We start from the raw sequence: 15,139 nt of genomic DNA, 5'->3' as shown, positions 1-15,139 counted from the left end.
TTTACCGCCACCATCGACGACTTTGACTTCACCGACGCGATTTTTCCGTCGATGTCCTCGAAGGTCCCGAGTGGATTTAAAAAGTGTGGTTGGTGCGGCCGGCATATCTCGCAGACCGACACTCACGCTTGGTGCCTCCAGTGCCTCGGGCCGGAGCACGATACCAAGACGTGTACTTTGTGTCTCGGTCTCCGGAAACGGACACAGGTAGCGAGGCAAGTTCTTCGGGACCGTCTTTTTGGAACTTGCGCCGGCCCCTCGACGTCGACTTCGACGGCATCGGTATCGACGGCCGGTTCTTTGGTACCGGTATCGATGTCCACGAAATCGGCACCGATGGCATCGACCCCAGGAGCACAGGTCCCGTCGGCCCGCTGGTCCCCCGGTCCCCCGGTGAAGGCAGGGGTGAGAGGCCGCGTGGGCAATCGGCCCCGGTCACTCCCTCTACCCAGGGCCGTCGGACCCGATCCCTCGAGGCCGAGGGGGATCGACCTCCTCCTCCTCAGTTCCACCAAGCGCCGATGACGGGCACCGCAAAAAGGTGAAGAAGCACCGTCATCGGTCGCCCACGACGCATCTGGCTCCCGGCGCCGGGGATGAGTCGACGCCGAGGAAGCAGCAACGTTGAGAGGAGAGGTCCCCCTCTGTAGTAGAGCTACCGCCATGTCAGGGTTCCAGCACTTCGGTGCAGTCTCCTGGACCCGAACAGCTTCCGGCACCGACGCCTCTACCGGCCCCCTCGCCTTTCCCGACAGCGGGCCTGGACGAGTGCCTCCGAGCCATCCTTCCGGGGATTCTGGAAGGGCTGATGCGCCAGACTGTGCCGGCGCCAGGGGTGCTTGCGCCCTCGGCGCCGTTGACTGTGGCGCTGGCGTGCTCTAGCCCGGTGCCGTGGCGTTCAAAGCCGACGCCGCTTGCAGCGCCGGTCTCGACCGCCACGCAGGTGGAGTCCACGTCGATGGAGGGAGCTTCATCCCCGCCAGCGCGGGAGTCCACCGCTCGACGACGCCACCGAGGCCTCGGTGCCTCGACGTCGAGCCGGGCCCGGTTGAGGACTGAGCTGCACGAGCTCATGTCTGACACCGAGGAAGAGGCCTCGTGGGGGGAGGAGGAGGACCCCAGATATTTCTCCTCAGAGGAGTCTGTGGGCCTTCCCTCCGACCCCACTCCTTCACCAGAGAGAAAGCTCTCGCCACCTGAGAGCCTCTCCTTTGCCTCCTTCGTCAGGGATATGTCTATTTGCATTCCCTTTCCCGTGGTCTCTGTGGATGAGCCGAGGGCTGAGATGCTCGAGGTCCTCGACTATCCATCACCACCTAGAGAGTCCTCCACGGTGCCGTTGCACAATGTCCTCTAAGAGACACTGCTTTGGAACTGGTTGAGACCACTATCTAATCCCACCATCCCCAAGAAAGCAGAGTCCCAATACAGAATCCACTCGGACCCAGAGTTAATGCGGCCCCAATTGCCTCATGACTCGGCGGTGGTGGACTCTGCTCTCAAGAGGGCACGGAGTTCGAGGGATACCGCCTCGGCGCCCCCGGGGCGGGAGTCTCGCATTCTGGACTCGTTTGGGAGGAAGCCCTACCAATCTTCCATGCTCGTGACCCGCATCCAGTCTTACCAGCTCTACACGAGCATACACATGCGGAATAATGTGAAGCAACTGGCGGACCTGGTTGACAAGCTCCCGCCGGAGCAGTCCAGGCCTTTTCAGGAGGTGGTCAGGCAGCTGAAGGCGTGCAGAAAGTTCCTGTCCAGGGGTATATATGACACCTGTGACGTGGCTTCTCGTGCTGCGGCCCAAGGGATAGTGATGCGCAGGCTCTCATGGCTGCATGCCTCTGACCTGGACAACCGCACCCAGCAGAGACTGGCCGACGTCCCTTGCCGGGGGGATAATATTTTTGGCGAGAAGGTCGAGCAGCTGGTGGACCAACTGCATCAGCGGGAAACCGCCCTCGACAAGCTCTCCCACCGGGTGCCTTCAGCATCCACCTCAGCAGGTGGACGTTTTTCCCGGGCCCGGCAGGCTGCACCCTACGCCTATACCAAGCGTAGGTACACCCAGCCGGCCCGAAGGCCTCCACAGCAAAAACCGGGGACGGGTTTTTGACTGGATCCATGGGAACATAGCCGCCCTCAAAGTGTCCGTACCGGATGATCTGCCGATCGGAGGGAGGTTAAAATTTTTTCACCAAAGGTGGCCTCTTATAACCTCCGACCAGTGGGTTCTCCAAATAGTGCGGTGTGGATACGCCCTGAATTTGGCCTCCCTTCCACCAAATTGTCCTCCGGGAGCTCAGTCCTTCAGCTCCCATCACAAGCAGGTACTTGCAGAGGAACTCTCCGCCCTTCTCAGCGCCAATGCGGTCGAGCCCGTACCACCCGGGCAGGAAGGGCAGGGATTCTATTCCAGGTACTTCCTTGTGGAAAAGAAGACAGGGGGGATGCGTCCCATCCTAGACCTGAGAGGCCTGAACAAATTCCTGGTCAAAGAAAAGTTCAGGATGCTTTCCTTGGGCACCCTTCTGCCAATGATTCAGAAAAACGATTGGCTATGTTCCCTGGATTTAAAGGATGCATACACTCACATCCCGATACTGCCAGCTCACAGACAGTATCTCAGATTCCGCCTGGGCACACGGCACTTTCAGTATTGTGTGCTGCCCTTTGGGCTCGCCTCTGCCCCACGGGTGTTTACGACGTGCCTCGTGGTGGTGGCGGCGTATCTACGCAAGCTGGGAGTGCACGTGTTCCCATATCTCGACGATTGGCTGGTCAAGAACACCTCGGAGGCGGGAGCTCTCCGGTCCATGCAGTGCACTATTCGCTTATCCTGGAGCTGCTGGGGTTTGTGATAAATTACCCAAAGTCCCATCTCCAGCCTGTCCAATCTCTGGAATTCATAGGAGCTCTGCTCAGGCCTTCCTTCCAGAAGCGAGGGCCAACAACCTCCTGTCCCTGGCTTCCCAGACCAGAGCGTCTCAGCAGATCACAGCTCGGCAGATGTTGAGACTTCTGGGTCATATGGCCTCTACAGTTCATGTGACTCCCATGGCTCGTCTTCACATGAGATCTGCTCAATGGACCCTAGCTTCCCAGTGGTATCAAGCCACCGGGAATCTAGAAGATGTCATCCGCCTCTCCACCAGCTGCCGCAATTCACTGCGCTGGTGGACCATTCGGACCAATTTGACCTTGGGGCGCCCATTCCAAATTCCACAGCCCACGAAAGTGCTAACGACGGATGCGTCTCTCCTGGGCTGGGGGGCTCATGTCGATGGGCTCCACACCCAGGGACTGTGGTCCCTCCAGGAAAAGGATCTTCAGATCAACCTCCTGGAGCTCCAAGCGGTCTGGAACGCACTGAAGGCTTCCAGAGATCGGCTGTCCTGTCAAATTATCCAAATTCGGACAGACAATCAGGTTGCAATGTATTACATCAACAAGCAGGGGGGCACCGGATCTCGCCCCCTGTGTCAGGAAGCCGTCGGGATGTGGCGCTGGGCCTGCCAGTTCGGCATGCTTCTCCAAGCCACATACCTGGCAGGCGTAAACAACAGTCTGGCCGACAGACTGAGCAGAGTCATGCAACCGCACGAGTGGTCGCTCCATTCCAGAGTGGTACGCAAGATCTTCCGAGAGTGGGGCACTCCCTCGGTGGACCTTTTCGCCTCTCAGACCAACCACAAGCTGCCTCTGTTCTGTTCCAGACTACAGGCCCACAGCAGACTAGCGTCGGATGCCTTTCTCCTCCATTGGGGGACAGGCCTCCTGTATGCTTATCCTCCCATACCTTTGGTGGGGAAGACCTTACTGAAGCTCAAGCAAGACCACGGCACCATGATTCTGATAGCGCCTTTTTGGCCCCATCAGATTTGGTTCCCTCTACTTCTGGAGTTGTCCTCCGAAGAACCGTGGAGATTGGAGTGTTTTCCGACCCTCATTTCGCAGAACGACGGAGCGCTTCTGCACCCCAACCTCCAGTCTCTGGCTCTCACGGCCTGGATGTTGAGGGCGTAGATTTCGCTTCGTTGGGTTTGTCTGAGGGTGTCTCCCGTGTCTTGCTTGCCTCTAGGAAGGATTCCACTAAAAAGAGTTACTTTTTCAAGTGGAGGAGGTTTGTCGTTTGGTGTGAGAGCAAGGCCCTAGAACCTCGTTCTTGTCCTGCAGAGAACCTGCTTGAATACCTTCTGCACTTATCAGAGTCTGGCCTCAAGACCAACTCAGTAAGGAATCACCTTAGTGCGATTAGTGCTTACCATTATCGTGTAGAGGGTAAAGCCATCTCTGGAGAGCCTTTAGTCGTTCGATTCATGAGAGGCTTGCTTTTGTCAAAGCCCCCTGTCAAGCCTCCTTCAGTGTCATGGGATCTCAACGTTGTCCTCACCCAGCTGATGAAACCTCCTTTTGAGCCACTGAATTCCTGCCATCTGAAGTACTTGACCTGGAAGGTCATTTTCTTGGTGGCAGTTACTTCAGCTCGTAGGGTCAGTGAGCTTCAAGCCCTGGTAGCTCATGCTCCGTATACTAAATTTCATCACAACAGAGTAGTGCTCCGCACTCACCCAAAGTTCCTGCCGAAGGTGGTGTCGGAGTTCCATCTTAACCAGTCAATTGTCTTGCCAACATTCTTTCCCAGACCGCATACCCGCCCTGCTGAACGTCAGTTGCACACATTGGACTGCAAGAGAGCATTGGCCTTCTACTTGGAGCGGACACAGCCCCACAGACAGTCCGCCCAATTGTTTGTTTCTTTCGACCCCAATAGGAAGGGGGTCGCTGTCGGGAAACGCACCATCTCCAATTGGCTAGCAGATTGCATTTCCTTCACTTATGCCCAGGCTGGGCTGACTCTAGAGGGTCATGTCACGGCTCATAGTGTCAGAGCCATGGCAGCGTCGGTGGCTCACTTGAAGTCAGCCACTATTGAAGAGATTTGCAAGGCTGCAACGTGGTCATCTGTCCACACATTCACATCACATTACTGCCTCCAGCAGGATACCCGATGCGACAGTCGGTTCGGGCAGTCGGTGCTGCAGAATCTGTTTGTGGTGTAAATCCAACTCCACCCTCCAGGACCCGAATTTATTCTGGTCAGGCTGCACTCTCAGTTAGTTGTTCTTCGTAGGTCAATTTTCTGTTGTACCCTCGCCGTTGCGAGGTTAAATTGACCTGGGTTCTTGTTTTGAGTGAGCCTGAGAGCTAGGGATACCCCAGTCGTGAGAACAAGCAGCCTGCTTGTCCTCGGAGAAAGCGAATGATACGTACCTGTAGCAGGTGTTCTCCGAGGACAGCAGCCTGATTGTTCTCACCTACCCTCCCTCCTCCCCTTTGGAGTTGTGTTTCATAATTTTTTGCTTGTCATTCAACTGAGCGGGAACGGCCGCGCATGCGCGGTGGGCGTGCCCTGTGTGCGGGACCGCCCCCGAGAAGTTTTCTTCCGGTTGGTGGGGGCTGCCATGGACGTCAACCCCAGTCGTGAGAACAATCAGCCTGCTGTCCTCGGAGAACACCTGCTACAGGTATGTATCATTCGCTGTCTGACACATCTGAGCCCCCAGTCCTAATGTATTTAAGATAAGTGTCTTATGATGATATATAAACAATAGAAGCTGATGAAGATCTTAGTGCAGTTTAGAATTGCCATAAAATTAAGTTTGGGCAATTTTGCACTACTGAGGCAAGAATTTAAAAGTTTTGAAGATTCATTGAAAAACTGTAATGTGTGAAGAAAGGAGGTTGGAAGAATAAGACCTGGGATTGTTGAAATTGAAGGGTGATATATTAATTTTCCCAGTAAGTGACTGATTTAGAACACTGCCGTTATATGGTCTGTTTATATGCGTCATGGCTGATATAAGGGATGTGGCTAATGTGGGTGTGGCTATCATAGGGGTGGAGCCATATGTGATGACCCCGCCCATAATGAGTACCGGCACCTTTTTTTCTACAAAAAAAGTACTGCTTTTCTTACATCTTTTGGTGCAAAGCCAATACCGTTTTTGTTGCTTTTCTCTGAATTGCTTCAAATCTTATGTCCTTAGTTAGATATGGCTTCCAAAACTGAACATGTTGATCCAAGTAGGGGCTTACCAACAACTATACAGAAGTATTAACCCAACCTTTCTTTTGCTGGTTATACCTCTTTGCAGACTAGCATCCGTGTTTTGCCCTAAGGTCTCGCTACTGAAGTGTGTCTCTTGCCCCCTATTATGTACATTTCCTTTGGATTTCACTTTGCACTTCTTTGCATTAAAGTTTAACTGCCGGTCCTTAGACCATTCTTCAAATTTTTGTAGATCTCTTTTCGTATTTTCTTCTTCCTTTGTGGTGTCCACTGTGTTGGAAATCTCTATTTAATCTGGAAAAATACAAACCTTTTTTTCTAACACTTAGCATACAAATATATTAATTAGAATTGGTCCCAGTACTGATCCCAGAGGCACTCCACTACTTACCTTCCTCTCTTCTGAACTTCTTCCATTTCCAAGGATCTGTTAATCCTTAAGAGGTCCCACCAGGATTTTTCTGAGTTCCCTCAATATTCTGGGAGGTATCCCATACAGAAAACCAAAAATTGAAATGTGGCTTCACAATATGCTCCAACACAACTCAAAAACCACTGTGAAAAAAAATCAATCATGCAACTTCAAAATGCCTCTAAACCAATGCTATTACAGTCTTCGTATAAATGATGGAAGGTAAAGCCTCAAATCCTAGCCTGGAGCCTTAAAGATGTGAGAACGTTTAAGGTTCCGGGCTAGGGTCTGGGGCTTTTCTTTCCATCATTTATATGACGCTTTTACCAGCATTGGTTTAGAGGCATTTTGAAGTTGCACAATTTTTTCACGGTGGTTTTTGAATTTTGTTGATGTATTCTATCCAGCCCTATAACTTTGTCTGCTTTCAGTTTCTCAAATTGTTATTAAGCACTCATTCTTCCATGAGTGCTGCAATTACTACTCTGTTCCCATATATACCCTTGACCACAGTCCTTCTCCAGGATTTTCCTCCGTGAACACAGAACAGAAGTATTTGTTTAGCATGTCTGCTTGGAGGCATATTTTCAAAGCACTTAGCCTTCCAAAGTTCCATAGGTTTCTATGGAACTTTGGAAGGCTAAGTGCTTTGAAAATATGCCTCTTGGACTTGCAGTTTTATTGTGGCAGAGGAAAATCGAAAAGGCTGCCTACCCTCGAAGAACAACTAGTAAGAAGAGAAATAAAGCTTCATTGTCGTTTTCTATTTTGTTATGTTTTTTTTTCTTTTATATTTTTAAATTGTTACATTTCACTTGTCACATGATTTCAACATTTACTAAATTTTGTTGAAAAAGAGTTAAATTATAAACGATACATTTAAATTGGACTAACTTGGTGTATCTGTGAAGAGCTTTTGACTTCTTCATCAGGTCAGTGAAGAAACAATACAGTTACATTGGCTTTAAATAAGTACAGACTCATCTAGGTCTTAGGTTGTCTGCATATATCAGTATAGGTCAGTAAGCAGAGATGAGATAGTAAATTTGTAGTTGAAAGGGCCTGTGTCTGATAACTATTGTAAAGAGCTAGTGTAAAATTTTACTTTTTTGATATAAACTATACTTGTAGCAGTTTTAAAAACAACCTACTGTGTTTGATTTTTTTTTTAATAAATCTTAGTAGCTCTTTGAAGCTAAATAAAATATTTTCTCAGTAAAAAATTGCTGGTATTTCTAATGTACTTCCAATGTTTTATCAAATTGTAAACCACCATGTTAATTTCAAATAGTGGTAGAGCAAGCATTAGATAAATAAATAATGGTGGCTTTTATAATGAATGAGCAATTACATTTAGGACTGATTTGACTTAGATTTGGGGCCAGAAAACAAAACCTAATTTTTTTTTTTTTTTGGGGGGGGGGGTCGGGTGAGTTATCAATGTGGGTTACCATTAAGGTGGATTATTTTGCCATGTTTTAGCTATTTTAGCATAGGTTTCCATTTTATGCAATGAGACCCTGTGCTAAAATAGCATGGTAAAATGGCCCGACTTAATAGCCCATGTTGATAGCGTCCCTCCTTAGTGCTTCAACACTTGTGCCTCCAGTTCAATAAATTTAACTTTTTTTTTTTTTAACTTATGTTCAGTAATCATTTTTGTGCTGTTCAGCAGTTCTTGGATGGTTGAAAATGTGAATGTATACACTGGCAATGACATAAATACAAGTGTTAGTTCAGATGTTAAGAACTGACCTTATCTTTGAAAAATCTCTTCAAAGCTGGTTTGCAAGTACTCCCCGAATTTCAGACTGGATCAATTCGATTGCATGCTGGTGCTAGAAGATCCTTTTTCTGCCGTATGAAGTATAATAGAATCTCTGTAAAAGAAGAAAATCCAAGCTCAAAGAAGAAAGGTATCTATAATTGAGTATAAAATCTATTTTTTATGGTAATCCTACCCAAAATTTTCGTGGCCTCTTACAAAGGAATTCATGACTGTCCTAAAAACTAATATATTAGGAAAAATGATTTAGAATAAAATGATGTGTTGATTTAAATACGTAAAGCTGTGTTTAATGTAAAATGAAACATAAATGATCATGCATGTATATGTTAACTCTAGACTTCAATTTAAAAATAACCTTTTGCTTCTGATGTAAAGGCAGAAACATAAGAGTTCAGTTAATGCCTCATCATCTGTAACTCAGTATTTTTACCCTCAACACAAGTGGTTCTCTGACATGCTGTATTTATAGAAGTTGCAGTTAAATTTTGTTTCAGTAACAATAGATCAAGTACTGTTAGAAACAATAAAAATTTTATAGAAGGAGGAGCCAATTTTAACTCTGGGACACCCCAAAAATGTCAAGTTTGGCTATGCCCCTGACCGTGACCTGCCCAGAGCCAGACCCAACCCAGGAACCTGCAGTGATCACATTCCTCAAGTGCTTCTTTTTTCACTGACTGCAGCAAAAATCTCTACAGCAATGTAAATCAGAGCCAAAGCAGCCCTCCCTCTGTTGCTTTACTGGTGCCCAGGTTAAAAAACCGAAACAAACTATTTTACTTATATGTGAGGGAGGAGGGGTTGGGAAGGGCAAGGGAGATGCTGGGCTATGGAAGGAGGTGGTTAGGTAGGGCAGGGGAGATGCTGGGCTCTGTGGTGGGGGGTTGGAAGGGCCAACCAAAAATGGCAGGTCTGGCTATGCCACTGCCACAAACAGTTCAGGTTTTCAGGGTATTCCTAGTGAATATGTGTGAGATAGATGGATGGATGGATACAACCTTTATCAAATGTAAATCTATCTCGTGCATATTTTAGGGATGTCCTGAAAACCTAATCAGTTTTTACAGCACTTGAGGCCTAAACTCCTGTGTACCTGATCTAGTATTGTAGTATTTATAGTGAATATGATTTGTATCTGTGTTAACCTGTTGACAAATGAAAATATTGATGCACAAGCTGGGGAAATAAAGCTGTGAATTATCCTGTCTCTAATCTGTTCATGTGTGTTATTTATTAATTTTGATTAGGTCATAGGAAGTATTGTACTATTCATTGCACTGGCTATCTGAGAATCTGGCCTGTTAGCAACATGGGAATGGAAGAAGGAAGTGATGCAGAAAAAGACAGCAATAACTTTAGCTGTCTTGCTGCAGTTGGGAGACTTCATCCCTGCATTGGTCCACAAAATAGCATCGAAATTAAGGTCAAACCAACAGAGTTTATTACACGTTATACAATGGATGGAAAATTTATCTATGTAGATCAGCGGTAAGTATAGGTTTCTTATGTAACTTGATCTGTGCTGGGATTACTGTTTTTTTAAAAACATATTTATAAATGATCTGGAAACAGGTGAAAAATGTGCTGACAACAGTTATTCAGAGTTGTTAAATCACAAGAGGATTGTGAAAAATTGCAAGAGACTGGGAGACTGGGCATGTGATGCATGTAGGAAAGGGGAATCCAAACTACAGCTATGTGATGCAAAGCTCTACATTAGGAATCACCACCCAGGAAAAGAATCTAAGTGTCATTATTGATATGTTGAAACCCTCTGTTCAATGGCAGTAAAGAAAGCAAATAGAATGTTAGGAATTATTAGGAAAGGATTGGAGAACAAACCTGAGAATATGAAAATGCCTTTGTATCACTCTATGTTGCGACCACACCTTGAATATTATGTGCAATTCACCGCATCTCAAAAAAGATATAGAAGAATTAGAACAGGTACAGAGAAGGGCGACGAAAATGATAAATGGGATGAGGCGACTTCCCTATGAGGAAAGGCTAAAGTGGCTAGGGTTCTTCAGGTTGGAGAAGAGAAGACGAGGGGAGATATGCTAGAGGTCTTTACAGTACTGAGTGGAGTGGAATAGGTAGATGTGAATTATTTGTTTACTCTTTCCAAAAATAGAAAGGCTAGGAGGTACGCAATGAAGTTACCAAGTAGTACATTTAAAACAAATCAGCGAAATATTTCTTTACTCAATGTATAATTAAACTCTGGAATTCATTGCCAGAGAGTATGGTACAAGCAGTTTGCTTAGGGTTTAAAAATAAATTGAACAAGTTCTAAACAAAACGTCCATAATCCATTATTAAGGTGGACTTGGGGAAATCCGCTGCTTATTCCGGGGAGAAGCAGCATAAAACCTATTTTATTCTTTTGGGATCTTACCAGATACTTGTGACTTGGATTAGCCACTTTGTAAACAGGGTATTGAACTTATGCTCCTTCAGATTGTCCCAGTTTGTTGAACTAATTTGCACCTTCAGCGTTCCATGGCTGGCTGTCTGGGTTCGTAACATCGTCTGACATCAGCCAGCCTCAAGCGTTCCATTCCTCCTCACTGTCCCACCCTCGCGTCAAGACGTAATGACATCAGAGGGCGGAACAGTGAGAGGGAAGGGAACGCTGGAGGCGAGCTGACGTCAGGAGGGATGTTACGAACGGAATGGAAGCCAGCGCCATCCAGCCAGAGAACGTTCAGGTACAAATCGATGGGAGGAGAGAATTGCGGGACATCGAGGGGAGGGAGGGAAGGGGAGGGGAGGAGAATTGATGGACATGGATGGGATGGGAGGACAGTAGAGGAGAGAATCACAGGACACGGATGGGAGGGCAGGGAAGAAGAGAATCGCTGGACATGGGAGGGGAGGGAAGAATCACTGGAATGGAGGGGAGAGCAGGGGAGAGAGAAAAAAAAAAAAGCTTACATGACAGCCTTCCTAGGGCCTGTTTCATTGTTGAGGAAACGGGCATGGTTCCACTAGTAAGTATATAAGCATCACCAAAGTCCCTCACAGGCTTCTTGATTCAAATGCACTAGATAACATTTTTATTATGAATTTTTGCTTGTGTCGAGCTTCTTTTCAAATTTTCTTTGTGCGTTCCTTTATATCTGACTTGCCTATGCTTATGCCTTTTCCTATTTTCTTCAGTTGTTTGTCTTCTGTTTTTTGAATGATGTCCTCTTGGCTTTAAATGCTTTATGCTCCTTATCTTTTAACTATGCTGGCAGTTGCTTGGTCTTTTCTTCAATATTTTTTAATGTGTGGAATATGTTTGTACTGAGCTGCTGTAATATTTTTAAACGATGTCCATACCTCATGCAAGCTATGGACATTTGCAACTGTTCCTTTTAGCTGTTTTCTAAGTAATTTCTTCATGTTATCAAGTTAAATGCTTCTGTGGTAGTTTCTTTAATATTCTCCCTCTGGCAAATATCAAATTTGATTGCATTGATGATCACTATTGCTCAGCATCCCCGCCACAATTTTCCTTTGCCACAGGTCCTGCATTGCAGTTAGGAATAGATCTGATCAGGAATTGAAGGTCTCCCGTTCATGAAAAAAGGTGAAAGTCTTTCCTAGAAGATACCATTTTTACAGACTTCATATGCTGGATAATCTTCAGTTCCTCATTTAACCAGGAAGTTGTTACTGCCCATCCATGATGTCCTCAAAGACAGACGAGAATATGGGAGAACGACCTCCCCTGTACCACCTGTGAATACAAAGACTGATGCTAAATATTGTGTCCATGAGACTCTCAGATTTGGGGGGGGGGGGGGGGGGGGAAGTCAGGTGTGGTCCCAAAAAGCCAAGCAGACCAGGGCTCATTTTTGTGAAGCTTAGCCAGTCAGAGTTTCCAGGTAACTTACTATGTATTTATTCAATGTTGTTATTGAAATATGATAAAACCCAAATTTTATTGGAAAAAAAGGCAAACTCACCCATTTTTAGATCTCAGATATTCAACTAAAAACCGTCATAAATAAACTAAAACAAAACCCAGTAAAATGATTTTAGTCAAAATCTGTAGGAAAAAGCTATATTTCGCAACTTTTGGTGGAAGTTGAGGGGATAGTTTTAAAGAGGGTACTCTTTAAAAAAATTTTTAAAGAGTACCCTCAGCAACAACCACTATTTTTTAGGCAATATTGTTTTATTGCCGAGTGGCATAGCACCTCTTTCATCGGGCTACTCATATTTTTTCAAAAGTGCTATATTTAATGTGCTTAGTGCTACTACACAAACAACTGAAGTTAAAAAATACAAAACTTATCTGAAAAATATTGTTGACGACTGTCACTTTACTTTAATTTGTTCATAACTAAGACCAGTTGGCCAGCTTCCCCTGGAGATGCCCGACACCGCGGGTTTCAAAAAATCTTTCATCAGGGACTTGGGTTAAAGCCAAACGAAAAGTGAACACAGAGCCGTCTTCTCCTCACATCGCTTCTTAAGTAGTCACGGGCCTGAAAAAAAACCCCATTGATTGGTACGGAGTAGGTCCCAGTGCCTCTGAAGTTGGTCAAACAAAGGGAAGCTCCTCCCCCCCCCTCTCAAAATCTGATAAAAAGAGGAACATCCCCAGGCCTTCCAGAGCTAGAAACTCAAAGCACCCAGCCCTGCAGGAAAAGCTGTATTGCCCATCAGTGTAAGAAAACATGATGCCTGCAGGGGGGGGGGGGTATCTTGTGACCTCTTCCTCCACCACCTCCATGCTTGTCGAAATGGTTTCAGAAAAAAGGGTCTTTCCCTGAAAGTCTTGCACAGAAGTAGGGTCACCGTGCAAGAGATTTACCAGAGAATAAGGCGGGCACCATGACTGCAGCAAATCCAAGGGGAAAGATTCTGAACTCCCGTGACCATCTCATGAATCCAGCATCAGTGTTGCCACGTTATATATTCGGACGTCCAGAAAGTTCAACCCTCCCTGGGCCTTATGTAGAATTAATTTAGAATACCCAATTCTGCCTGTCTCCGCCAAATAAACTTAACGAAAAATGGTCTTTAAGGCCAACTCTTCCTTACACTGAACCCAAATGGGTAAAGCTTGTAATGGGTATAGAAGTTTATTTATTTACTTGCTACATTTGTATCCCTCATTTTCCAACCTATTTGCATGCTCAGTGTGGCTTACATAGTCCCGTAAAGGCGTTTGCCAAGTCCGGTAGAGAAACAATTACAGGTTTTGTTGTTGTTGAATAGGTAGGTATGTTTCAGGCACCATGGGGGTCGAAGAGAGGGAAGGTAGTGAATTGTCCAGGACGATCATTGGTTTTGCTGTGATGCCGGGTGTAGGGATTTATGGTGGGTCGGTAGGGTAAGCCTTTTTGAACAGGTTGGTTTTTAGTGATTTCCTGAAGTTTAGATGGTCGTAGATTGTTTTCACAGCTTTTGGCAATGCATTACATCGATAGTCATTCAGATAGTCTTCTGAATGACTATCGATGCGTAGAATACACACGGACCACTGAACCCTGAGGCAGGTCCATGAAACGGTGGCCTTCGTTGGTCAAGGTGTAGGAAGAACCTGCACGATAAAACACCTGACTAAGTTAAGTGAAACTCGGTGTGAACCTTGCTGTATCAAGTGAAGTAATTGAACTGATAACACCATTTAGATTCGCTACAGAGGTTTTCTGGCCAATGATGATGAAGTCCAGCCCCTTAAGCTTTGCTTGTATGCTAGGGGCTTCTCGAGGCCTTTCCTCTGTATAAATACAGACATTTATATGTGCTATTTTTGAGATCTCCCTACTGTCTAGATTTTTAATAGAGGTATATTGGCAACTGGTCTATAACTAGAAAGTTCAGCCAGATCCAAGCTAGATGATTTGGGGGATGGGAGTAAGGACTATTATACCTGTTGAAAAAGAAAAGTAACCCAATCTCAAGAAGATCATTAAAAAAAGGTAACCCATTGTATCATCATTTGGGGAGCATTCCACGGAAGAATGACTAAATAATTGTCAAAGGAACGTTGGGATTTCAGCAGTCTAAAAAGAAAAATTATAACTTCATCTTCATCAACAACATTAAATGTAGACCAAGTCCCATCAACTGGACAAACCTGACTCGTAGGCAGGTAACAGTGTGTGTCTGTTATTCTAGAAGCAGTGAATGATGTATCTTGTTGATCTTTTCTGAGAAATACATAGCTAAAGTATCCACGTTAGGTTGATATATCTAAAAGAATTTGAAGAGATGATTAAACTATTCACAATTTTTAATAATTTTTTCTGATTAAGATGAGAATTACCAATTTAAGTTTGAATAGTAAGCTTTTCTAGCATTTCATAGGTCTTTCTGCTGGGAGGCCAAACCAAAGGAAGCTGGACCAGAGTTTGAAAGCTGCAGTGTATGTTATAAGCTACCAAATTTCCTTCCCCTCCCCCCATTGTGGTTTTTATACAATGCATTCATTTTGAGATGGTTAAGACATTTCTTGCCTGTGGGTGAATGTAGCTGCAATCAAAGCAACGCAGGTGGGCAGGTGTTTTGAGTATCTTATTACAAACAAGTTTGAATTAAAGGAAAACTTCCTGGACATTTTTGTTGATGCATATGGAACTTTTGTTTAACACGAGTTCCAGAAATGTTTAAACTCCATGGAGGGAAAAAAGGGCTAGGTCTGGCCCCAGCCAGGTGACCTTAGAGTCTGACCAAAGGGGTTAAATGAAGGTCACAGAAAGTGGAGGAAAAGTGGCATCATTGTAAAAGATAGACACCTAATATAGGCGTTCTGACTCAAGCCTGAGCAGATTCCCTCTGAGAAAAAGTTTGAAGGTGATCCTTACCTACCTTAGCTGTACAATTAGTTTGGGATGTTGCCTGGTACGGCATGATATCTAAG

At 45.6% G+C, this 15,139-nt stretch overlaps 1 protein-coding gene across 2 annotated transcripts in view; it reads left to right on the top strand.

The window, feature by feature from the left end:
• Positions 1 to 15,139, top strand: part of ARNTL2 (aryl hydrocarbon receptor nuclear translocator like 2) — a 190,119-nt gene that overhangs the window by 120,296 nt on the left and 54,684 nt on the right. For both annotated transcript variants that reach the window (XM_030214205.1, XM_030214207.1), the window contains exons 7-8: positions 8,267 to 8,401; positions 9,522 to 9,762. In XM_030214205.1, the coding sequence (XP_030070065.1) occupies positions 8,267 to 8,401; positions 9,522 to 9,762 (376 nt within the window). The remainder of the gene's footprint in view (positions 1 to 8,266; positions 8,402 to 9,521; positions 9,763 to 15,139) is intronic.

This window comes from Microcaecilia unicolor, chromosome 9 (assembly GCF_901765095.1).
Source record: "Microcaecilia unicolor chromosome 9, aMicUni1.1, whole genome shotgun sequence".
Taxonomy (NCBI): domain Eukaryota; kingdom Metazoa; phylum Chordata; class Amphibia; order Gymnophiona; family Siphonopidae; genus Microcaecilia; species Microcaecilia unicolor.
This window is presented reverse-complemented; position numbering and strand designations above follow the sequence as displayed.